Below are 25,972 nucleotides of genomic sequence, written 5' to 3'. Positions count from 1 at the left end.
TACGGCCCTGATCAGGACATACATTATTGTTTACAAACGGTAAAAACCTTAAGTAGGATTAACTCACACCATGAAATATATTATCTTGTACATTTATTATCTTGTACAGTGTGATGGAAATGCTGTATCATTCTTTGTTGATTTTATTACCATCGATTTCCTGTACACTGCTGCGGGAGCTATGGCCATTGCACAAACTTTAAATAATACCAAATCTATTCTGAATAAAAAGGATGTCAATTATTTATTTGAACCATGAAATTATTATTTTAACTGTTTTAGAACATTCTGGGTACAGATCTTATGTCTGTTAGTGAACAGCTACAGTTGTTGAGACTCGCTATTCAACAGTCAGACCAATGAGGAACAAGACACTGAAAAAAACTATTCCATCCAACGCTCAAGGTCTGACAAAACCGTCTTTCTCCGACACAATTGATCATATACTTTAGGAGGTAATGATTACCCCAGGAAGGAGGAAGGGTATAAAAATATCTGACCTTGGTTGACACATCACAACAATACAGCATGACAACAGCGATCAAACAAAGAACCATAAAAACATGCCGTGGCAGGCAAAGCTTGATAGGCTCCTATCAAGAGTCGCTGGTTACCAATCTCAACTGGTGCCACCTTTCACCTTTGCCCCAATCTGCTTGGCATTGTTGTAAAGGGATGCTGAATAAATGACACTGAGGACATGGGAAAAGTACTTTTATTTGTCATGTACTATACAAGTGCTTTGTTATTGACATGGGTTATTTGGAACCAGTAAAAAGCAGCCCTGTATTAAGACAGAAGCTGCCTACCACAGATTCCTTACGGGAATTCCTCTTTGGTCTAGCCGTTAGATTTAAGGGTTCAAATCCCACCTCAACCCAACCAGCAATGAAACTCAAAAACAAAAGTCAGACCTCAAGAGGAAGAAAGAGGGCAGGGAGAGAAACAGACGACCTCTGACCCCAGATCAACCTCTGACTCTTTATAGCAATGAGAGTAGAAAAGAGTGAAAATGGTTAAATCGTGGAACAAAATAAGAGTATTGACGATTTACGCTTTGAGGCAACGCATTAGGACTGAGAACTGACATTTCTGGAATGTACACTCGACATTTTACAGACAGCGAGACCGCCCGTTTCTCCATCCCCACTGATAGGCGGCCTAGATGGCAGCAGGATATTGGCTATAAACATCAATAAAACATACTTTTATACTTCCTTAGTAAACACCTCAGGGTACGGTAAAATTGTTAATGTGTGACTGGATTCTGAGGACAGAGTGAGGAATGGGAGAAATGGAAACTCAAAAGATTAATCATTTACTGCTGATTAAGTCTCAGAAGCCTATCAGTCATCGAATCTCCGTATCGCAAAATGTTCTTGTGGATCATAAAACAGACATAGAGATGAAAGATAGTAGACACTCTGTTAAATACACTTTATTCTTATTCCAAATCCAGCAGAAGAAATTTGAAACTCGGAAAGCATATTCTGCCATTAATTCATCGCATATAAAATATTTTTGCACTTTTAACAGATTAATGACCTCAGGAACATGGACGCATTAACGTCGCCTTCTTCAAAAGTTTGAACGTAAAACAACTCAGTTACCGTAGCAACCCCCGTATCTCCCGGCCTACTGGGTCTGTCGTCGTGCCAACAGCTGTAACGGCACCATGAAAGGGTTGAGAGGGCACACCGTCGCCGTCCCATTGGTCACCTCCTCCTGGCAACTTCTGCTGCTGCTCCTCGATTGGCCGGAAGCGTTCTGAGACGAAGGCAATTGGCCGTCGGCATGTCCCTCACGGCCAGCGGTCGCCCTCTCCGTCGCAACAGAACGAGGAGGAACCAGGTAGCCGGGGGCCGCCGTTGCGGCGGCAGCCTCTCCCTGATTGGTGGGCTGCAACCCGTCTCTGACCTGGCCATCTGGAAGAGGACCAATGCCCGCCTCCCTTCCCCCGCTCACCTGGGCCTGGTGAAAGACCCCCACTGGCTCTGCCCCTCCGCCATCTTGTGCCTCCCGGGCGGCCATGTTGGATCCGGCCTCGCTGCGGCTCACAGGAGACGTGAGGCTGGCGTGTGCCTGGGGTGGAAGGCACAACATCACTGTGGCAGAACGCGGGATCAGGATGCGTTCTAGATCTGCACTTGAGTTCTGGAGATGCCTCCGAGCCTTCCTTTGGAGAACCCACTCAGAAGACTAGAAATAGCCATTTGTATTAGATCAGAGGGGAGTCAGGGGAGTCAGATGGCTAAGTGGTTAGAGAGCGGTTAGGGAGTCGGGCTAGTAATCAGAAGGTTGCCAGTTCGATTCCTGCTCGTGCAAAATTACGTTGTGTCCTTGGGCAAGGCACTTCACCCTACTTGCCTCGGGGGAATGTCCCTGTACTTACTGTAAGTCGCTCTGGATAAGAGTGTCTGCTAAATGACTACATTTAAATGTATTTAAATTGTATTTAAATCAGAGATTAGCTTGACATTGACAGACAGAGAGAGAGAGAGAGAGAGAGATAGAGAGAGAAATAAAAAGAGTATAACTGAAGTTTCCAGTATAACAAAAAGGGGACAAAATCATATGTTTGTGTTCTGTAAAAGTTGATGAATAAAAAAATATGAATACAAATAAGGGGGCCAACATAAGCTACCTGGATCATGTGCTGCTCCAGTCTAACACAGTCCAGCAGGGGGAGCTCCTCAGGTAGAGAGAGCAGGAGATCAAGTACAACAGCGCTCTCTGCAGGAGGGAAGAAGAAATCCAACAAACAAACAAAAAATACAGTCAACAGCACAGACGTAAATACACCCGCCATTTATGACTCCACCAAGTAGCATTTGGAACGTGATTCAAATCCACGTTACAGGGATAAGCCGAGAACAACTGGCGAAAGACAAAACACGGAAGACAATCAGAGAAACGTACAATAAAACAGATTTACATTTTTGTCAAAATGGAAGAGAGTGTGAGAGTAGAATAGAGTAGAAATGGAACAGTTTAGAGTGTCAGGGGTGTCAGATGGCTGAGCGGTTAGGGAATTGGGCTACCAATCAGAAGGTTGCTGGTTCGATTCCCGGCCATGCAAAATGACGTTGTGTCCCTGGGCAAGGCACTTCGCCCTACTTACCTCGCGGGGGAATGTCCCTGTACTTACTGTAAGTCGCTCTGGATAAGAGCATCTGCTAAATGACTAAATGTAACAGTTCAGAACACACGGCTTCAAATCTTTGCTATGGTAACCGAGACAGTTTACGTTGAAATCTAATGGTATCCGGACATAGTATAACTTCCCAGTTTACAACTACCTATCCTTCCTAACAACTTTCCACAAAATATTTTGTAAAAAACTGTGCAGAGAAGGGGAGGTGGAGACGGAGGAATGGAGGAAAGTGCCTTAGCTCTGGACTCACCCATGGGGGTGAGGCAGTGCTCCTGGTTGACTTTGTGGACTTGGCTGAGGTACGAGTAGATTTTCTCAAAGTCCACGATGCAACGCAAACCCATGGTTCTAGGAGAGTCCTTCTGGGCGAACTTACTGGTCCGCCCAAACCTGGTGGAGGAGGATGTGGTGGTGTTAGAGGAGGAGGGGGTGGTGGAGGAGGAGGAGGAAGTGGTCATGGAGGAGGAGGGGCTGGTGGAGGACGTGGAGGTGGATGTGGTAGAGGAGGTGGAGGAGGGGGCTGGGGTAGAGGAGGAGGAGGTAGTGGAGGTACTGGAGGAAGTAGTGGTAGTGTTGAAGAAGGAGGAGGTGGAGGAAGAAGCCAACAGGGGAGAAGATTGTTCAGCTGAGCCCCAGAGGGAGGCCGAGGTTGTGCTGGACCCTCCAGCTTGACCGAGGGGAAGGATGGAAGCGGGAGAGTTCGACTGCAGTCTTCCACATCCCGACGCCTGGGGACCAGAGAGAAGCCTTGCTGGTGTCACAGTGGTCGATGTGGCAGATGGGCCAGGCGGCTCAATGGTGCTGGCCATCCCGGAAGTGGAAACAGTCGAGGTGGCTCCCCGATTGGTCGAGCTACAGGTGGAACCGACCAACGGGGAGGCAGGGGGGGGTTGCCCCCCCGAGGGGTTGGCGGGGGGTGGGGAGGGGGACGGAGGCTGGCCGGTCATCCTTCTGGCTTGTGTCTTGGGTGGGGTGGGGAGGGTGACCAGGGCGGGGTTGGGCATGGGCATAGGTCTGAAAGGGATGGTGCGTGCGTCGGAGGGGACCTGAGCCTTGCAGTGGTCGCTGCGGGGAGGGTCAGAGTTTCTGAGGCTTCGGGGCTCCGTGGAGCAGAGGAACATCATCTGGGGTTGAAAAAAGCAATAAGGAGAGGAGGAACGGAGAGATGGAGAGAGAGAGAGACGTCACAATGGATGAAAGCGTCTTGCAAATGGACAAGGTATCCTCATGTACAGGATGCGACCCATAGGCAGTCACTTGACCTGACAGGTTTTAGGACCTGGGAGAACGCAGAGGTGACGGGGTCGACCACGGATCCAGCCGCGTCCTCAGCCAGCTGGCTCCACACCTCGATGGGCACCCTGGCCGCCAACGCCACCCTCCGCTGGCGGCTCAGCTGCTGCACCGTCACCGTCACCGCGTGGCTCTTCAGGGTCTCCACCATGGTCTCCAACTGGGAGGGAGGGAGAGAAGGGGGGGTGGAGAGAGGTGGAGTGAGGGAAGGAGGGGGAGGAAGAGAGGAGGAGGGAGAGAGAGAAGGGGAGGTGGAGTGAGGGAAGGAGGGGAGGAAGAGAGAGAAGGGGAGGTGGAGAGAGGTGGAGTGAGGGAAGGAGGGTGAGGAAGAGATGGGGAGGGAGAGAGAGAAGGGGAGGTGGAGTGAGGGATGGAGGGAGCAGGAGACAAATAATTATCGTAACGTTGACAAAAGGAAATACACACACACACATTCTCTATCTCTCTCTCTATATAGTAGCTATCTATGGTATGGTGTCCTCGTCACCTCTTGGATAGTGCGCTGGGGAATCTTTTGATTCAGTGCTTTGAAGTTGATGTAACCGGTGCCTCCGGTGCTCTTGCTCTGCTTACGAAGACCTATCAAGAGGTTACGCTGCTCCGTTCGTTTCCATGATCCACAAATCAATCTCTTCTTCCGATGCTTTTTCAGTTCTATTTTTTTTCTGTGTGAATACCGATCCGGTTTAACTCGAACGCGGGAAGGCGGCTTCATGATGCTAGGATAGAGAGATATATCATTACTTAACCCCTGCATAAAAGACTGTCAACCAATTCGTTACATAGAAAGCTATAGCCCGGCTACTACGACTAGTATAATGACTTGCTGGCTAATAATAGGCTAATTCAAACTGAACACGTTAGCCTATAGTCTGTCAATCTAGCCACTATAACACAGCGTAACATTAAAAACATAAAAACGCTGACATATAATTATATAGTGATATTTATTAATTTGGGTGTTCGGTTGCAAGAAAATATATTACCTGTGACTTCTCCACGAGTTATACTTGATAGCACACTAGCTACGATTACAGCACGTTTGCCAATGTTGTGAAATATACTACGGCAAGCTGTGAGTTCCAAAAATAAAACAAACGTGAAGATATGCTGGGTACATTTAGCAAGGAAAACCATGCACATACTGCCGTACATGCGCCAAAACAACACAAATACAAATGCAGCGTGAAGGCGGGAATTAGTAAATCGAGTTTTTCAATTATAGTTTTGTTTGCGCGTTCCATTGGCATATCCATACATTTATTTTCATTATGAAAGAAAAGTACTGACAGCGGTGGGATTCGAACCCACGCCCCCGAAGAGACTGGAGCCTTAATCCAGCGCCTTAGACCGCTCGGCCACGCTATCCGATGCAAACACGATGTAAAAGTGGTATTTTATTAATAATATATTCATTGATATGTACTGATTTGAGATTTGTTACTGACATACGTACTGAATGCTCAATACTTGCTCTATCAAGATCCTAGTCTACAAAACAGTTTCGTTGTGACTCTGACTCATGTACCTAAAGGGAGACTTGTGGCCCTAAGTTGCTAGAAAGTGGGACTCCCTGATTCATATCTCCCTCTCTCCCTCCCCTCTCTCTCCCTCCCCTCTCTCTCTCTCTCCTGTATGCACAATTAAAACAGCTTTCTTTGTCTCCATCTTCTCCTTTCTTTCTGTTTGTCTCACTCTCAAACACACACACACACACACACACACACACACTGTAACCCCCTCACCCACACACATGTGGACACAACACTTTTGTCCCCCAAATCCTCCCTCCCTCCCTCCCTCCCTCCCTCCCTCCCTCCCTCCCTCCCTCCCTCCCTCCCTCCCTCCCTCCCTCCCTCCCTCCCTCCCTCCCTCCCTCCCAGACAGTACGCACATTCCTTCTCTGTACATCTGTCTATGTATATATATACCTTCAACCTCAAGCCCTTGTATCCAAAATAACTCCAGTGACATACATAGAGGCCCTAACAGGAAGGGCTCTCTGCTTCCCTGGCCTAAAAACCTCTACTGAGAGCCACAGGGTCTCAAAATTTTGGAAATTTCCTTAAAAATTGAAATATATAGCCTGAAGATAACTCACTTTATAGCTTCAAGGACATGTCTCTCTCTCTCTCTCTCTCTCTCTCTCTCTCTCTCTCGCTCTTTCTCTCTCTCGCTCTTTCTCTCTCTCTCTCTCTCTCTCTCTCTCTCTCTCTCTCTCTCTCTCTCTCTCTCTCTCTCTCTCTCTCTCTCTCTCACACACACACACTTTTATGCCCGTTTCCATCCATCTGTCTGTCTGAGGAGAGTTGATTTGGTAGCCTACTTTGTCTGACGTGCCCTAATTAGGTTATTAGGCTAGTTCCCCAAAATAAAGCTTGAAACGAAACGCATAATATGACGGTTTGCTCTAGTGGTCATCAGCTTTTTACATTTGTATTATTTAATTTTGTTTGTATTGGTCCAGCACAAAAGCCATGCTAAAAAATACAGACAGTTAATACTTCATTTGAATAAAAGCACATCATGTTTCTATGAACAGTGAATCCGAATTCGCATGCAATTGTATTCCTTCTATGTGGTTGTTTTAAGGACAGCAGAACAAGAGGAGTTATCCAAGCACGTTACCAGGATAACGTGCTTTCATATGGTGCGCGCCACAGCTGTTATAACCTGCAACTTCCAAAATGAGTCGCTCTTTTCCATATATATGGAAGGAAACAAACTCCGCAGATAACCGGCGCCGACACACAGAACCGCATGCGCCCTAGCGGAAGTGCCCCGAGAAGCAGGTCGCGCTCGCGCAGCTCGAGGCATTAAGAGTCAGCTGCACGCTCAGTAGAGGCTCGCTCCACCTGTTCTACCAAATGACACATTTTGTAGACATTTCATAGAATTATACGTAGCCTTCAAAGAAACTGCGTCGAAGCATTAGATTAAAAAAAAACCACGAAGGACAATAAAACATGTGACGTAGCCTATGCAAAATGGATGTGATGTAGGATGTTGACACAGGCTATTTGCTCAAAAATTATTTTGTTTAAGATAATAGTTCTTCAAACGGTTACAATCTAGGCTATTGACAACGGGATGTATATGCTGCAGGAAGAACAAACACAAACCGTTCGCATTTGAAGGTCATCATCCGTTAAAGATGACCTGAGGTTGGGAACTTGTAAATGTTTAATTCGAAACACGTTTTATTTAAACGTTGTAGACAATCAGTGTGCTGAAAACATGTTTGGGACCCTTTCCGTTCGGTGAAAGCATGTGGTGCTGATCATTTTATCCCTCGTGATATACCTAAAGAAACACACGACTGACCTTCTCTTCAGGAATAGCCTATGATAATTAGTCTATAGGAAAGGGACCATGTAGCCAATGCTCTTGTAATTCGCTAGGCCAGTTTGCATTCTATGTTCAAATACATTCAAGCATAAAATAATCTGATTTAGGCCTACTTACGCTTACAATTCAGTAGGCTTTGTTGACTATTTAAATTCAGTTCAGGAAGCCCATATGATTTATACATTTAAATGTCATTTTTCAAGCATCAGTTTGTTTTCGTTTGACAGTTGGGCTATACTGTACAAAATGTAGGTTATTTAATTCAATTTGGAAAGAGAGAGAGATAGAGAGAGGGGTGGGAGGGGGTTAACAACGAGTAGTTGGGGATAGTCTAGTATGGGGTTAGGTTTTGTAGGAGGGGCTTGTGTTCGTAGTCTCATATATTGAATGCCCGAGCCGGTTGCCGGTAGAATTTGTCTTTTTATTCTGAAACTAAACAGTCACCGCCACAACCATCCTCTCTCGCACCTGGCCGTACACCTGCCGACCGTCAACGATTTAGCACGAGACCTCCGGGCATCACACACGGTAAGAGAAAGGACTCGAGGAGACGTCGGAATACATTGCACTTATCGATCATCACTTGGGAGGTAACGGGAGCCAGCTCATGTGATCGATCGCTATGATTTAGATTTTTTTTTTACACTATTAATTCACGAAGCTTTATTTGTCAAAACCATAAATATCATAAATATCAGTATCTTATTGATTTCACAACGTATCGTTGACATCTGGTGTTCCACGTTGTGTGTCTATTGCAAACCCTTTTACGTCCTACTATCCTCGTTCTATTCTTATCGGCCATTTTGTGTGGCCCAAATTGAGGAATTTACAGTAATGTAACAAGGAGATGAAACACGATTAAAAAATTCAATACATCGTTTATTGGCAGTATTGAATGTAAGGCTGATGCGAAGCTGTAGCGTAAATGTTTTCTGTTCTTGGCTTTTGTGGAAATGCAATTCGTAAAGTAAGTGATGCCGGCTGCCTAATTGAATATGAATGTAATGGAAAATTCCTCCAATCACCAGCGAGAATGTAATAACACACTTGTCCATCAGTATCATCATTCAAGATGAATGTATGTCAATGTTGTACGTACGATTAGTAGTCTAACAATGAATTTAATTTGACGTAGGCCTATTTAGAAAATAGACTGCTCTAAAACAATGTGTCAGCTATAGACCGTATCTCTGGTCCAAGGACATTTTTAGTCAACCTCTGGAAAATAATTCGCATTGACATGCAGAGGTCGATGTGGAAATGTTGTGTCGGATGTGATTCATGGGGTTAGGGATTCATGTCAAAAAAATGAACTGTAGATTTTTCATAAAACATCCGCGTGCGTTGCATAAACACCGGCTGTGAAGAGCGCGTTTCCATGTGTGCGCGCATACAGCCAAGGTGTAGCACGTGCTTGCTGGTCGTGACAGTCGGGTTCTATACGTTCAACAGTCAGTGTGTTGGCGCAGTCTACGTAGATACTCGTACATTATCCCTATAGGTCAGGGACAGATCTATATTTAAATTATTTTATTTATTTATTATTCAACGGTAGAAAATATCATCCGTGGACTTTTCTGACCACTTAGCTTACTGGTTTCCTGCCTGCGTGAAAGGGGATTTTCCCCACATACATGCTTTTATTTTATTCATACTTGTTCCATTTCTTCTCGTTCCGTCGAGAGATGCGCGCACGAATAGACCGTTGGACGCTTCTGTTTTTAGCGCCAAGGTGCGTGCGTGCGTCGCAGGCGCAGCTCGCGGTATGGTGAGAGTGGAGGACAGAGAGATTTAGAGAGGGAGAGAGAGCCAAAAACAAAGACAAAGCGAGAGAAAAGGAGACGTGCATGCATCCTATTTGGTTCTGTGATCTGATTTCTCTTGGCAGTTTGGAATTTGAATGAAAGCGGGGAGACAAGAGTGTGTACTCACAATTAGTCGCATCAAGGGACAGTTACAGGGCGAGGGAACTGGGCAAACTCTACACCCACTGAGGGAACTCCGGTAGACAGGTCTCCCTTTCATCCTCACTGACAGTATTCTGCGTGCTCTTGCTCTGTTTCTCTCTGTCCATCTATCTCTCTATCTCTCTCTCTCTCTCTTTCTCTGTCCTTCTCTCTCTGTCCCTCTCTCTCACACACACAACCACACTCACACACACCTTCTCTCTGTCTCTCTCTCTCTATCCCTCTCTCTCTCTCTCTTTCTGTCTCTCTCTCCCTGTCTCTCTCTCTGTCCCTCTCTCACACACAACCACACACACACCTTCTCTCTGTCTCACACACACTCTCGCCTGCCACCCGTGAAGTATATCCCCCATACATGTTCCTCTTTCCCTCAAGCTGCTCAATGAGAGTCTCCACACTCACTCACTCACTCACTCACTCACTCACTCACACACTCACTCACTCACTCACTCACTCACTCACTCACTCTCTGTCCCTCACTCACTCACACACCCTCTCTCTCTCCATCAGTCTGACTTTTCACACAGGCACTATATTCTTCCAACACTCTCTCTCTCTCTCTCTCTCTCTCTCTCTCTCAGTGTCTCTCTCTCTCTGTCTCTCAGTGTCTCTCAGTGTCTCTCAGTGTCTCTCTCTCTCTCTCTCTCTCTCTCTCTCTCTCTCTCTCTCTCTCTCTCTCTGTCTCTCTCTCTCTCAGTGTCTCTCAGTGTCTCTCAGTGTCTCTCTCTCTCTCTCTCTCTCTCTCTCTCTCTCTCTCTCTCTCTCTCTCTCTCTCTCTCTCTCTCAGTGTCTCTCAGTGTCTCTCTCTCTCTCTCTCTCTCTCTCTCTCTCTCTCTCAGTGTCTCTCAGTGTCTCTCAGTGTCTCTCAGTGTCTCTCTCTCTCTCTCTCTCTCTCTCTCTCTCAGTGTGTCTCTCTCTCTCTCTCTCTCTCAGTGTCTCTCTTTCTCAGTGTCTCTCTCTCTCTCTCTCTCTCTCTCTCTCTCTCTCTCTCTCTCAGTGTCTCTCTCTCTCTCTCTCTCTCTCAGTGTCTCTCAGTGTCTCTCAGTGTCTCTCTCTCTCTCTCAGTGTCTCTCTCTCTCTCTCTCTCTCTCTCTCAGTGTCTCTCACTGTCTCTCTCTCTTTCTCTCTCTCTCAGTGTCCAGTCTCCACACTGGCACCACAGGCTCTAGCTCTAACTCCCTCTATACACCTACGTTCTACCTGTGAAACTCAACCCAGCACTTCAGCACTCTGCATCTGACCAGGGAGACTGAGGAGGGATATATGTGTGTGTGTGTGTGTGTGTGTATGTGTGTATGCGCACAACATCTGAGTATGCGTACCATATAACGGTTTATGCTCGCGGGTGTGACTGTGTGCACGTTTGTGTGTGTGTATGCTAGCAGACTCAGGAGGCTGCAGAGATTAATGACTATAGGTGCTGCAGAGGGAAGGAGGGGGGGGGGGGAGGATGATGGGGAAGGAGGGGGGAGGGAGGATGATGGGGAAGGAGGGGGGAGGGGGGAGTCCTGCAGCATGGTCCTGCATGACTGGTTTAAAGACTAATAAAGAGTCCCTGCTTCAGGGTGCAAAGTCATCCAGGGAGCAAAGCTCAGTGCAAAGTTTGCATATACAGTACCTACACACACACACATGCACAAGTACACACACACACACACACACACACACTGTCTGTTCGCTCTCCCCGTCACTCAATATTTATTCACCCTGCCTGAACTCCATCTGTACACCTCCTCCACCTCCTCCTCCCTTCAACCTCCTCCACTCCCATCTCCATCTAATCCCTCCTGTTCTCCTCCACCCCTTTTCTCCTCCTCCTTCTCCTCTCCTCCATCTCCTCCTCCACTCCGGAGCACATTGATGATGGAGTGATGTCCTCATGCTGTTTTACGGGATATCTGTGCTGACTACAATCCGAGTGAAATAGTGTTGGGCTGTTGACCTAAGATTTGAATTAGGTCAGGATCACACACACACACACACATACATGACTCTGATCTGTGACTGTAGAGAGAGAGAAGTTCTATTCAGCGTAGAACATTTAAATTCACGTTTACATGTATTCATTTAGCAGACGCTTTTATCCAAAGCGACTTACAGAACAAACTCTGAAGATGATGACGATGATGGTGACGGAGGTCAACGTTGACTCACATCTCGCATCAGCTGACTCTGCCACTGCATGTTTATCTTTGTCCTTTCAATCGAGAGAAATTACCGACTATGTTTTTCTATTTCCGGCCAAATAAACAGAAAAAGGAAAAATACTGTGAAAAATACGTTTTTCTTGGCAAGGTCATTTGTTCTAATCCCCTTGTATGATCTTATATAAGAGGTAGGGTAGGAGAGAGAAGAGGGGGAGGAGAGGAGAGAAGAGGAGATGAGATCGCGAGCAGAGGAATTAGGGACAGATATCAGAATAGTTTTGGGATTGTGACGGAACAGGGTAACAGGATGAAGAGGTTTCTCTTTGTGTGTGTGTGTGTGTGTGTGTGTGTATGTATGTGTGTGGTTAGCCTAATACCTGCACAGCTACTGTCAGTTGTGACGTACTTACAATACCCATCTGAGCACCACTGGGTTACCATGCTGTAGTCACCTTGAAAAGCTGCAGCAAGACAGTACTCACACACACACACGCACACACACACACACACACACACACACATGCACACACACAAGTAATTTAGTTCAGATGAAACGTCATGTAATCTTCTTCAACATGAGGTTGATGATCCACCATCCCTCAGCTGATTATTGCTTGTGTTCTCAGTGTGTGTGTGTGTGTGTACGTGTGTACGTGTGTGTGTACGTGTGTACGTGTGTGTGTACGTGTGTTTATGTGTGCAGGCGCATGTGTGTGGGAGCATATCTTTTTACTCTCTGCTGTTTGCAAGGTTTGCTTAAAAAACATTTCCCACATCAGAACGTGAGTCAGCGTGATATGAAGGAGCGAGAGGGAGAGAGAGGCAGAGAGAGAGAGATAGATAGAGAGAGGGAGAGAGAGAGAGAGATAGAGAGAGGGAGAGAGAGAGGTAGGGAGGGAGGGAGGGAGGGAGCACAAGAGAGAAGGAGAGAATCTCATGAATTTCAGTATTTTTTTTATTCTATATACATACATTTAGTCATTTAGCAGATGCTCTTATCCAGAGCGACTTACAGTAAGTACAGGCACATTCCCCCCGAGGCAAGTAGGGTGAAGTGCCTTGCCCAAGGACACAACGTCATTTTGCACGACTGGGAATCAAACCGGCAACATTCTGATTACTAGCCGGATTCCCCAACCGCTCGGCCACTTCACGTCAGTATATAGATCTATATATTTATATATAACTATATCTATCTATATCTACGTATAATATGTTTGTGGCTATGTAGGTTACAGCGAGATGGACTGTAAAGCATAATTTATATGATGATATTTACAACATTAGCATTTTAGCTGCTAATAATGGCTTCATGAGTTTGATACTGGGAACAGGGGAATATATTCTGTGTTGATTGGGTACACAGAGAAAGCTAGCGGAGACAGAATGCATTCAATCAGTTTCCCTCAGAGATAAAAAAAAATTACTGTCAGAAATTGAATCCTGCAGTCCCAACGTAGCTCCAATAGAACGATGCACATGCAAGGTCATCCTTTTCTTTTCATATTTTTTTTCATTTTCTCAGCGTCCCAAACCGTTTAATTTGGCCGTGGGCCTCGAAGCATCCATTACCAGTATTGGTATTAGTATTAATTTAATAAAACCGCGCTAGAAAGCTTCTGAATCGTCCTCAGAAAACATAAGAGAAAACATCCACCCCCCCCCCCACCCCCCCAACACATCTGTCCTTCCAATTACATAAAGGGATGATGGTAGCTGCATGAGGGGATGATGGTGGCTGCATGAGGGGATGATGGTGGCTAAGCCCCTTGAAGGATATCTGTGGCTCGCTACAGCAGGATGCTCCCGTGGTGCAGAGACGGGGTCAAAGGGCACCCACGGCCTCTGATGTCATCAACTGTATCGTAACTGTGTGTGTACCTGCAGTGTGTGTGTGTTTGTGTGGACAGGGGAGAGACAGTTGTTTCTTTGAGTGCTGTTGTTGGGTAGATGTTCTGTATTATTGTTGAAGAAAAATCTGGTCACCAGCTGGTCTAATGATTCCTGAGTCTGATCAGAGAAGGACTCATGAAATCGTGTGTCTTTGTGTGTATGTGTGTGTGTTTGTGTGTGTGTCTGAGTGCCTTTTTGTGAGTCTGAGTGCCTTTGTCTGTGTGTTGTTGTGTGTGTGCCTGCATGTGTATGCTTGTGTGTGTGTGTGTGTGTTGGCGGAAGTCGATTAATAGGAAGAGCACAGCAGGAAGATAGATGGGTATTGATGAAATGTTAAAGTTCATGGGGCTGTTAGTGATGTGTGTTTGTGTGAATGACAGAGGGAGAGAGAATTCTCAGAGCGAGTGAACCAGCCTAGTCTTTACATGCCCAGTCAGCCAGCCAGCCAGCCAGCCAGCCAGTCAGCCATCCAGCCAGCCAGTCAGTCAGTCAGTCAGTCAGTCAGTCAGTCAGTCAGTCCACCGACCCAACCCCACCCACCCACGCACGCACTCAGCCTGCCATCGGGCAAACTAGCTGATGGAAAACTACCAGGTGTGTCTAGTGCAGTGCTGGCATTCGGAAGCCATCCAGCCAGCCATCCAGCCAGCCATCCAGCCAGCCATCCAGCCAGCCAGCCAGCCAGCCAGCCATCCAGCCAGCCAGCCAGCCAGCCAGCCAGCCAGCCATCCAGCCAGCCATCCATCCAGCCAGCCAGCCAGCCAGCTGATGGAAAACTACCAGTCCACCAGACAGTGTTGGGGCAGGGCAGCACCAGACAGTGTTTTCTCTAGACACGCCCCGGTGAGCTCAGCTCACCATCGACCCGTTATCGGAAACGTCTGAGCTCTCTGTAGTTGACCCAATACACACACACACACACGCACATTTAGACATGTACATTGGCACGTACACATGCATGCAAAAGCAAACACATGAATACTGGGTGTAGGGTACCACACGTACTCCCACACATACCGACAGTCATGCAAAACAGACACTCACAACCTGGGGTCTGGGTGTAGACTAACAGCATGGTCATGCATGCATGCACACTCTAACCCTGACTCACGATCTGACCAGCCGACTGGACGTGGATACGCCTCTGGTCTTGAAATACATCCGTGTACTTTTCCAGCTTTGCTTCACAGATCTCGCCTAGAAAACACAGAGGTCCGGTGGAACTTCTGGAGTTATTAGAACGTGCGGAACCATGGCTGCACATTGTCACTGTCTCTTGTCACTCCCGCCCCCCTCGTTCAGTTTAGCGGTCAGGAGCAGTCAGAGCCTCACTCTCTCCAGAGCAGGGGTGTAATCTCCTCTCTAGGATATGTACGGGCCACTTTGACCCTGTTGTGATTTTTCCCTCTTGTTTGAAGTCGCGGAAAAATGTGTTTGTTTTTACTGGTGAAATACCACATGTGACAGGATTTACTGTTAGGATTAGGAGGGCTGGGTGGAAAGTGGTTGTTGGTGCCAGTCTTCTTTCTCTCTCTCTCTCTCTCTCTCTCTCTCTCTCTTTCTCTTGTTCCCTCTTTTCCTCCATCTCTGAGCCCACCCTGGCACTCTGGCACAGAGAACCCATATTAGTACCATCTGAGCTGGCCTAACTGTTGAAAACCAACCTACCGGCCAAATCTCTCTCTTTCTGTCTGTCTCTCTTTACTGTTTGTTCTCTCTCTCCATCTGTCCTTATCTGAACGTGTCTTTCCAGAGCCAGACACTGTGACCTCATTCACTGTGACCTCATCCACTGTGAACTCATCCACTGTGACCTCCTCCACTGTGACCTCTTCCACTGTGAACTCATTCACTGTGACCTCATTCACTGTGACCTCCTCCACTGTGACCTCATCCACTGTGACCTCATCCCCTGTGACCTCCTCCACTGTGACCTCATCCACTGTGACCTCATTCACTGTGACCTCCTCCACTGTGACCTCTTCCACTGTGACCTCCTCCACTGTGACCTCATCCACTGCGACCTCATTCACTGTGACCTCCTCCACTGTGACCTCATCCACTGTGACCTCATCCACTGTGACCTCATCCACTGTGACCTCATCCACTGTGACCTCCTCCACTGTGACCTCCTCCACTGTGACCTCTTCCACTGTGACCTCATCCACTGAAACTTTATCCACCCGATCTCCCTGTTTCTCTTCACCTTCACTGCTCTGCAAAAGACCCAGGATCATTCTCGTAAAATCTCCTTGAATTTGATTTATTTTGTCTTCTGTATTGGCGCAGCGGTATAAAAGTGCATAGTCGAGAAGATTTTAGTTCTGTCTTTGAATTTTGTTATTTCTTAAAGCAAGTTTGCTTCACTTTTTATATTACAGGACTTTTAAACAGTGCTGTATATTCCTTCTGTTTACAGTTATGGTTAAGTGTGTACCATCCACATACAGCCCAGAGCACCATCCTAAGCTTATAGTGTATTTGTACACAAAAACGTTTTATTCCATCCTCTGGGATATGATACTGGGGCAATGAAACAAATGAAAGAGCTCAAACCTGTAAAACAGCTAACTGAAATGACCAATGCATCCTGCTTGGACATGTCACATGGTTCCTAATCAAATCTACGCTCTCCTTCTTCTCTCTACTCTCTTTTCACCCATATCCCTTCCCCGCTCTCTCTCCCTCTCTACCTCTCTCTGCCTCTCTTTCTTTCTCCTTCTCTCTCTCTCCCTCTCTCTCTCGCCGTTTTGTGTGACTTCATTCCACCCCCTGTTCTCTACTCTCCCACTTAATTCAATCTCTGTCACTCTCCTCTTCGATTTCTTCCTCTCCATTCCTCTCCCTCACCCCTCTTTCTTATTTAATCTCTCACTCCTTCCACCCTTCCTTTCTCCTTTTCTTCCTGCTCTCTCTATTTGTCCTCCCTTTTCCTTTACCTCCCCCTCTTCATCCTCCTCCCTCCCTCCCTCCCTCCCTCCCTCCCTCCCTCCCTCCCTCCCTCCCTCCCTCCCTCCCTCCCTCCCTCCCTCCCTCCCTCCCTCCCTCCCTCCCTCCCTCCCTCCCTCCTCCTCCTCCTCCCCCCTCCCTCCCCCTTTCCCCCCTCCCTCTCTTCATCCTCCCTCCTCCTCCTCCCTCCTCCCCCCCCCTCCCCCTTTCCCCCCTCCCTCTCTTCATCCTCCCTCCTCCTCCTCCCTCCTCCCCCTCCCTTCCTCCCCCTTTCCCCCCTCCCTCTCTTTCTCCTACCCCTCTTCCTCCTGCCCCCTCCCCTCCTCCAGCTCTATCAGGATGAAGATCGAGAACAGCCTGCCCCGCCCTCAGCTCCCAGAGGCCCCACCCCAGACGGGCCTCCAGTTCACCGTGGCAACGGAGGAGGACTTTGAGGAGATCATGGCGATGAGCCAGGACATCTACGGAGGCCTGGACTACCTCCCCACTCGCTACCAGGCCTGGCTACAGGAGAGCAACCGTATCGTCATCCTGGCGCGCAAGCAGGGGAAAGTGGTGAGGGGAATGAGAGGTGTCATGTCATGTAGGCCGAGGCCTGACTGCAGCGGTCAGGGTTCGAATCCGGCCATGGCCCTTTGCTGCTTGTCTTCCCCTCTCTCTTTCTCTCCCTCTCCCTCGCCTTTCCTGTCACGCTTCACACAAAAAACTGTCCGATAAAGCATGAATAATAGAGTAGTGTCACAAGACGTTGATAACACGTTATAAGGACGCTTTCGCGGTGTGAAACGGTTTAGGATGCCGTGACGTTTTTTTTTGGCTGTGGGTTTACCCCCGGGGGGGTAAATGTCTCCTTTTCAGATTGCGCTGGAGTCGGTGTGTGTGATTGACGACGGTGAGACCATGCTGGTGGAGGGGCTGCGAGTAGCGCCTCAGGAGAGGGGCAAGGGCGTGGCGGGGGTGCTTCTGCGCTTCTGCTCCCAGCTCGTCAAGTCCAAGTTCCCCGAGGTCAAGGTCAGCCGTCTGACACGTGACGACCAGCTGGGGCCCAAGGACTTCCAGAAGTACCGCCTCATCACCAAACAGGTACTGGGCTGGCGTCTAGGCACCGACAGGCTGGGAGATTCAACCCAGGTCTAAAATTATAATAATACAATCATTATTAATATTAATTACTATGATTATATTATTTTCATAAAAGCTTTATCATCATCATTAATATTATTATTATGAATGTCATTAATATTCAGAGAGTGTGTAGCATTAATGATAATTCATTTGGCAGATGCTTTGATCCAAAGCAAGGTGCAGAGGGGGATTTGAACCTGCAACCTCTACATCTGCAGTTAGATGCTTGCCTGAGCCACACCGATCCCCTCATTAAGTCGTTCAATTTAGAGTTTACGGTGGCGGTTCACCGTTGAGATTATTATTATTTATTATGATAATAATCGTAACAGTGATTATTATTAATGAGTATTTATGGAACTGGTCTTCTTCAGCTCATGTGAGGGGTTTTATTCAGCTATCTCCTAATCTCTCACCTTTCTTCCCTCCACCCCTTCCCCTAAAGGGCATCCTATTGGTCCGTTTCCGCGCAGAGGACCTCAAGCTCCGCCTCTCCGAGCTCGGCCCCGACGTGGGCCTCACCCCCTCGCCCCCCTCCTCGGCCCCCCCCTCGCCCCCAGCGGCCGCCCCCGTTCTCCTGGACCCCGCGGAGGTCCTCAGCCTGTTCCTCTCCTCGGGGAGCCTCCAACAAGTGCTCCCTAACTTCACCATCGTCCAGGACTGGCAGCCTTTCAAACCGATGCCTAGCAACATGGACATCCTGCTGAAGAAGGACATCGATTGGCTGGTGGACGACGCCTCTGCTCCTTCCGTCGCCAGCCTCTGCACCCACCCCTTCAGGGTCCCCATCGGAGAGGACTGGTTCTACCTCAACATCGACATGTTCGGGAAGGACCCCGGATTGGTTCTCCAGCAGTTCCTGACTCACCTGAGGCGACACACCTGTGCCCTGAACGGTCACGTGATGTGCCAGATGTTCCTGGACCCGCCCCTTTGGAAGCCGATGTCAGAGTTCTGCCGCAACACCCTGGGGGTGGAGCTTGTGAAAGGCTACACGGAGCAGTGCGTGGTGGAGGCTGACGTTGTGTAGTTCTGATTGGTGGAGGAGGAGGAAGTGGAAGTGGAAGAGGAGGAGGAGGATGTGGAGGGAGCCAGAAGGGAGACAAGATGGAGGATGAAATAAAAGAAGATATTCCATGGACCCAACCACAACACACAACATATTTACAAAGGGTTTCCCCTGAGGATCAATCGGAGGGATTCGAAAACAGTTTGAAGGCGCTACGGAAATTGATTCAGAGGCTGCTTTAGATTTGCAGTGTTTGATTTAACACAACACTAACATTTTACAAAACTATCTTAGAACAGGGCATTTCTAAAAAAAGTTTCATTCAGTCGCTCACTCATTGCACAAATCTAACATGAAACATGCTTTGGGGGCGGGGGGGGGGGATTGATGCAAGCAAGCTTAGGGTTTATCTGTCCTTTAATTCCTCTTCTTTTTGTAAATATAAAGTATAAATATGTACACATTTCTGAGTTGAAAATAAGTCTGCACATCTCGAGGCACTTTATCTATACCGTACGGGCTGCCACGCTGAAGTTTGAGTGATAGAAAGGGTCTGTTACTATAGTGACAGTTAGCTACGCTGGCTAATCAGTTAGCTACTGTTGCTAAATCCGGTTAGCTACTGAGTTAACTACATATATTTGCTACATAAACTTGCAAGCTATGAAGTAAACTTCGCTATGTGACACTCCAACATTATAGGAAATTCTTCAGGACCGTCTGTCACCCAAACCCTCAAAACAACGAACAAATAAAGTAGCCCGCTAGTCAAACTAAGAGAGCATTTGCACGCTTTTTCCCACAAAATGGAACATCTTTTACTTAGAGCTAATAGACTAGCTCATATGCTAAACCTGGCCAGTTTTGCTTTTTAAATACAACTGTAATTAGTTTATTTTATGTTGATGCACTCGACCATTTAGCTAATTTATGACTTTCACTTATACTTGAATGCTTGAGTTATTTCTAAAAATGAAAATTAATATATTAACAACTAAAGCTTTATAGAAGCTTTTTAAATGTGCAATCTAAGCTTTCCTCTTGTAGATTGCTAACTTCAGCGCTAAAATGTTAGATGAACTAATGTGCAAAGACTACTAAACAACTGAACTAATAGAGTGAGATTAACTTTTACAATAACTAAAATGTTAAGTGTTGCTGTAATATTTATCTTGAGCCTGACCGCAGGACAGGTTAGTTCCTCCTACAAAACGTTACCTCCTCATGATTGTCAGTTCACATATTCAAGCTCAGGCTAAAGTCAATCTTACACGCTGTCAAATCCAGCTTTCTCTCCCGTCAAATCCATTCAGGAATAGCCTACCATTAAGATGCTGTGAGACCCCTCTTTGAATCCTCCGTCAGGAGCATCATAACACCGCAAGACGCTTCAAAGTTTCGGCCAAGGTTTTATTTTATTTTTTAAATCTCCTTTCTCTCAAACGTTCCCCTTTAAAGACTGGAGGTCAGCAACAGGACATGACACAACAGGACATGACACAGTGCATTTAACCCAGACATTGAGACGGGGACCCTTGGGTCTCCGCACAAGACTCTTGTACTAACAAGGCCGCTCTCAATCGCCTGCCCTCTTTTTGGCTGACCCAGTTGATAAGGATGGGAAATAAAGAACAGAAGCTTTGTGTAAAACGCCCCCCACTTTCAGACCTATCACTCCCTCACTCGCTGTCTCTCACGATGACCTCAATAGAGGAAGATGAACGACATGCCGAAAGAGGTGAATCGATACTGAACAACATCAGTTGAGAGGGAGACTTTGTGTAAAGACAGAGAATGGATGGAAAAAGTAGACAAAGTAACAAATAATTCATTACTCATCGAAATGAACACAGAGGCATATAACGAAAAATCGATCTCAAGTTCCCCTCCCTCCGCCCCCTCCCCTCTGAGATACATTCTACAGGAAGAACAACTGGAATCAACTGTCGACACGACCATGCTCACTGAGGTGGAAGAACCATTTCCAGGAAGATTTTATTTTTGAAGAAGTCAAGTTGGACTGAAGTCTTTTTTGTTTGGGCCTGCTACTCACGAGGAAGATGTGAGAAACGTGAATCCGGTGAAGAAGAAAAGAAGAGAAGAGAAGTATGCAAGCAGCCCCATCCCCTCTCCTTCACCCCCCCAAGGCATTCACCACCCCCCCCCCCCCCCCAATTTGGCATTTCTGCCCCCCCCCCCCCCCTTACCAATGTAGACATGAAGTTCTCTATACATTCATGGGAAAGGTGGGTATTTTGTTTAGAAGCAGGTACATTCTCCTTTCGCTCCTTCCACTAACTGTAAATGGTCTTGGAAAGAACCCTAGTTCCATCTAGAATAGAAAACAAAGCCGTTATTTCTTGTTCAGCTCCTATCTCTCTCCAGTGTGTGTTGTCACAGATGGTAACTAGAAATCAGGTACTGGAGTTATCTCTATATTCAAAACAATGAGACTTTCAGTTCTAGAAACCCTTGTGTGTGTGTGTGTGTGTGTACGAATGTGTGTCTTTGTGCGTGTGTTAGTGTGTGTGTGTCTGTGTGTGTGTGTGTTGAGTGGGAACTAATCCACTATCTGCACAGTCATAGTAGCCTGGCAGGGCGTCTCATGGTCACACAGTGAGTGTATTGTTGCCACTGCCAGTCACAGGCCTCCCTGTAGAGTCCTTCGTTGGGAACTCTGATGACTTTCCAAGACCATATGGCTGGTTTGAATATCATTCAGACCCACAGCTCAGGCAGGATGTACCTGCAAGGAGGAGTAATACCCACACGTATGGTATTTCACTGAATTACAAACGGGTTCTGAACAATACTGGAAATACTCACAGCTTTCCCATTCCGAAAAACAAAAATAAACAATCTGTTGCCCCCGCCTCCCACCCAAAAGAACCCCCCCCCCCCACCTCCCCCACAAAACATGATCTAAATTATGTCCATCTCAGAAAGGACATGTCTTATTATCTACTAGTGTCCCCTTATGCCTGCCTGGAAAAGACAAACTATAAACTCTGTCACATGGGATCCATTTAGTAGTCTTTGTGGGCTGTCTGGTGAAATGCTAATTGATGTGTGTTGTGTCCTATGCCTTGCTAGGTGTCATCGACCCGCAGACAGTATATATGCACAGTGTTTTATGGTCACTGCAATGTTGATGTTCGTAAAATGATTCAAGTGAATCGGTCCATAAAACAACAGGGCTCATGTTGGATGTGGGTGTGAAGGAGCACTAAACTATGTGTTGGTGTTACGCACTTTACCTGTGATATGCACCAATAGGGGACGGAATCTCAATGTTTAGCTGGTTAAGTTCAAAGCTGAGTTACGTGGAAGAGTTGCGACGAGGGGGCGTCCATTTTGTAACGGGGAACACCAAGTCACAAGGGGTCCTAGCTGTAGAGCTAACTCATCTGTCGGACCACAGATTCCATGTCACCTTACAGTTCGCAACTCTTCGATGTGTCTCTCACACAGGGTTATAACAATGGTGTTTCTGTATTGTTTGGGGCTTAGATTAGGCTTTGCACTAATTGGTGGGCGAGGTAAACAGGGAGGGAGAGAGGGAGGCAAAGTTGCTCAAGGTTATGGATTGGAAGTATTTGGGAGGTGAATGGGAATACATGTATTGTGTAACGAATGTCACTTCCTGTGTTAATCGCCTCCACTTCCTTTGTCAATCACCTCCCACCTGATACAGTTGCCAACATTCCGGATTCTATCCATCATCCCACAGCCCCTCAACTACTCAGATTGGTAATAATATCAAATCCTAAGCTTTGATATAATCTGATCCCAAATTTGTTTCATTACACAACTGAACTGTTGTTCAAAACATCTTAAGCAACTGATAAGTGGTTGGTGAGAGGATGCGTTCCGAAAGACTGTGCTTTTTTATGTTTTATAATTGTGCACATTTTTGATTATGTCAAATGTTTTGATTTGTTTTATAATTTGTTTCTTTCATCCACTCCCTTTTAACTCAATGAAAATCACTTAAATATAACATCACACAGAAATTCACACTCAGAACATACCCTCTCTCAACATGTCATCACTGATGCCTATTTTTAGCTGGATCTGGATTTAGAGTGACTATATTAAAGCCTCTGTTGTCATGACGAACTCAGATAAGAGCACCACTAGCTAGCGTTTAGCTGACAGGATGTAAAAAGGGGTTGTGGCAACAACTGGACGATCTCTCAATGTCGAAACACGGCTGAACGATGTTTTTCTGGTAAGGCACAGCGGCTGCAGTGTAAGCCTCAAAACATTTATTAATTCTGTTCCACGTAGCGTGCATATCTCCAAAAGTCCCGACCTCGTGTTTGTGGAGTGCTGAGCGGAGTATTACTTGGTGGATTGTTGAAGAGAGTATTGGAGTTCTCAACGGAGTGTTGAAGAGAGTATTGGAGTTCTCAACGGAGTGTTGAAGAGAGTATTGGAGTTCTCAACGGAGTGTTGAGGGGAGTATTGAAGGACCAAGCAGTTCTCAGTCAGAGTACGGAAAGTGAAACCTCCCTCATTTACAAAGTAGCCCTCTACTTTCTTCACTTGGCACGGAGACAAAGAGAAGGGGAGTTGTTGATGGATGACATGGAGGAGACAGACAGGGCGGGGGATAGTCATGGAGCAGAGAAACAAGAGACAGGGAGTGTGTATATCTACCAACGTGTATGAGTGAGAGGTGTCGTCTGGTAACTGGAGTCAGTGTCACTGTTACCACTTTAATAATTAGGGGTCGACCGGAGTGTCTATCGCAAGGGATTGTGGGTAGGAGCCAGACTGGAAGCTGTCGAGGACAGAGCAGGGACGAGGGGCGAGCCTGGTGTGGTGATCGGCTAGCCGTTCTAACCGACGGCTGTCAGAACGTCCACGTGTTCGCTTGGAACGACGCTTCATCGAGGCCGCTGCATGTAAACGAACCAGAAACGATTGAGTAATATTTTTGGACGGGGGGGGGGGGGGGTCACATTTGGGGGGATCTTAAGACGCACGTGGCTCTGTTGTTTGCGTCGGGGATGTCACACCCCGGAAGGATAATATCTCCCTTGTCTACCTTTCTTCTTTTTACTTCGATGCTGCTCCTAGTATGTTTGCATGTGTGCCAAAGTGCAGGACGGAGAGGGACAGTCAGGGAGAGAGAGAGTAGGAGGATGGAGAAAGGGAGAGGGAGAGAGAGAGAGAGGGTGAAGGAGAGAGAGGTAGAGAGAGAAAGAGAAAGGGGAGAGAGGGTGAGGGTGAGGGGAGAGAGAGTAGGAGGAGGGAGAGAGGTAGAAATAGATTCCAGTGCTTTATGTGTGTATTTGTATCCGTTCTGTTGTGGGTTGGCCCACGCCTTGTGTTTTCTAGGGAGCATGCGAATGTCTCGAGTCTAACTTTGCTGTAATTCAGCGGGGGGAAAGAGTAAAAAAAATTGACATTTTCGTTTTGGACAGTGTTTGACATTTGGGTTAATATTCTGCTCTCGTCCCAGGCAGTGTGTCCTCAAACAAACTGAGGCTTTTGTCTAGATCCTCAATGGGGATGTGACAAACACACACACACACACTACACACTCACTGTGGGGATGTTAGAACCACATAGCATTGACAATTTATGCACTGCTACACTATAGAGTTACAGTCCATGACAGTGGGATTTTGGGTAAGACAGATAGACACATACACACAAACACAACCCCAGATACACTCACTATGCACTCAGTTATGCAATCGCTTACTGTTCATGCACACACACTCATACAGTATACAAACACACACACACTCATACAGTATACAAACACACACACGTATCTCCCGTTGGCTTATACCCCAGTGACATTGGTGCGGTCAGTTTCAAGATTCACCCTGGTCTAGTGAAAGAGGAGCCGGGTGGGTGACAGGATCACACACACACGCACACACGCACACTTGGACACACACATATGGACACACAGATACACACACACACATATACACGCATGCACTCATACAGGCATACATATACACATATATGCACACATGTACTCACACACATTCATACATGCACGCAGACACACACACACACACACACACACACATGCATCACACACACTACCGCGACAGTGTCTTGTTGCACTCAGCATTCAAGCCAAATGGGGCAAGAGTTCCCATACCAACCACCTGATCTCCAATTGTCACTGTAGACTTTGAATGGAAACACTGCTAAAGGGTGTGTGTGTGTGTGTCAGGGGGTGGCAGGGTTCAGTCCTGGGGGGGTAGTATGGACAGGAGACAGTAAGACAAAGAAAGGTTTGTTGGATAGTTCAGAAGCCTCTCACGTGTAATTATGCTGGTACATCTGCTGTAGGGTTGTGTGGTGGATATATCTGATCGATGGGGAGGTATAGTTTTGTGTGACGGGTGCTGAATAATGCAGAGGGTGTAGTTGTCAATCTAATGAGCAATGATATCTCCAGTGGGCAGGGTGTCAGTACAGTTTGAGAGGTTGAACGAAGGCTCAAGTGGCTAGGAAATGTATTTTGTGAACAGGCACACACACACCCACATGCACACACTTTCCCATAATGCATCATTCATACCTGGGATGTGGTTCTCTTTTATTTGTTTTCTTTTGTTCTTTTTCTCCCTGAATCCATTGTAGTTATTTTGTTCAGACCCACAAATATGTCTTAAATCTTAAATCTCGGTTTTCAAATCTTAAACAAAGCCGATTAGGTATTTCAGATTTTTAATGGTCATGGACCGGGGAATTAAGGAATTGAGCAGAAAAGCACAACCAAAGCTCAACTGATTGGCAAATGTGGGTGTAAATGAAGTAATTCGCTTAGATCTCTACAGTTATAAAAGAAAGAAAATTCTGACCAACGTTAACCCCAATTTATGCTCTATGAGCCTAAACTCCAAACCAAGCCTTTTCTTCTTAATATCCTTCTGTGGAGGAATCTCTTCTGAACGAAGCCAATGTTGGTATCCCACAATGCAATGCGCTTGGCCATATACATACAACTGTCATTTCGATGCCTCGATGAACTGTATAGAACTTGACTGTTGCTGTGCTTAAACGTTTCATCCTTGTGGTTGCCAGGGGAACTTGGGGTGAAGGGAGT

General features: G+C 46.8%; 2 protein-coding genes and 1 non-coding gene across 3 annotated transcripts; 1 reads left to right on the top strand and 2 right to left on the bottom strand.

The window, feature by feature from the left end:
• Window positions 1-1,422: 1,422 nt before the first annotated feature.
• Window positions 1,423-5,605, bottom strand: snapc2 (small nuclear RNA activating complex, polypeptide 2). Its single transcript, XM_084691970.1, has 6 exons — window positions 5,434-5,605; window positions 4,935-5,166; window positions 4,434-4,607; window positions 3,405-4,278; window positions 2,645-2,733; window positions 1,423-2,082 (listed from the first exon to the last, which is right to left on the bottom strand). The coding sequence occupies exons 2-6, from the start codon at window positions 5,160-5,162 to the stop codon at window positions 1,636-1,638; spliced, it is 1,812 nt and encodes a 603-aa protein (XP_084548096.1). The 5' UTR covers window positions 5,163-5,166; window positions 5,434-5,605; the 3' UTR covers window positions 1,423-1,635.
• A 128-nt stretch (window positions 5,606-5,733) lies between these two features.
• Window positions 5,734-5,815, bottom strand: trnal-aag (transfer RNA leucine (anticodon AAG)). The gene has a single exon. It is a non-coding gene; the product is annotated as a tRNA-Leu (tRNA).
• Window positions 5,816-8,220: 2,405 nt separating this feature from the next.
• nat16 (N-acetyltransferase 16) lies at window positions 8,221-20,972 on the top strand. The gene is made up of 4 exons (XM_084691993.1): window positions 8,221-8,323; window positions 17,084-17,309; window positions 17,613-17,837; window positions 18,325-20,972. The coding sequence occupies exons 2-4, from the start codon at window positions 17,094-17,096 to the stop codon at window positions 18,907-18,909; spliced, it is 1,026 nt and encodes a 341-aa protein (XP_084548119.1). The 5' UTR covers window positions 8,221-8,323; window positions 17,084-17,093; the 3' UTR covers window positions 18,910-20,972.
• The last annotated feature ends 5,000 nt before the right edge of the window (window positions 20,973-25,972 follow it).

Source organism: Hypomesus nipponensis, chromosome 25, assembly GCF_054491055.1.
Source record: "Hypomesus nipponensis isolate SF chromosome 25, ASM5449105v1, whole genome shotgun sequence".
Taxonomy (NCBI): Eukaryota; Metazoa; Chordata; class Actinopteri; order Osmeriformes; family Osmeridae; genus Hypomesus; species Hypomesus nipponensis.
The sequence above is the reverse complement of the archived record's forward strand: the minus strand, read 5'-3'. Positions and strand labels throughout refer to the sequence as shown.

Bases quoted from the DNA above. Each gene is read 5' to 3' on its own strand.
- snapc2 (XM_084691970.1), bottom strand. From the start codon at position 5,162: ATGAAGCCGCCTTCCCGCGTTCGAGTTAAACCGGATCGGTATTCACAC. The intron at 4,279-4,433 runs GTCCTAAAACCT...TTTCAACCCCAG, and splicing joins TCACCTCTGCGTTCTCCCAG to ATGATGTTCCTCTGCTCCAC. The intron at 2,734-3,404 runs GTGAGTCCAGAG...TCCCTCCTGCAG, and splicing joins GCACTGCCTCACCCCCATGG to AGAGCGCTGTTGTACTTGAT.
- nat16 (XM_084691993.1), top strand. From the start codon at position 17,094: ATGAAGATCGAGAACAGCCTGCCCCGCCCTCAGCTCCCAGAGGCCCCA. The intron at 17,310-17,612 runs GTGAGGGGAATG...TCTCCTTTTCAG, and splicing joins CGCGCAAGCAGGGGAAAGTG to ATTGCGCTGGAGTCGGTGTG. The intron at 17,838-18,324 runs GTACTGGGCTGG...CTTCCCCTAAAG, and splicing joins ACCGCCTCATCACCAAACAG to GGCATCCTATTGGTCCGTTT.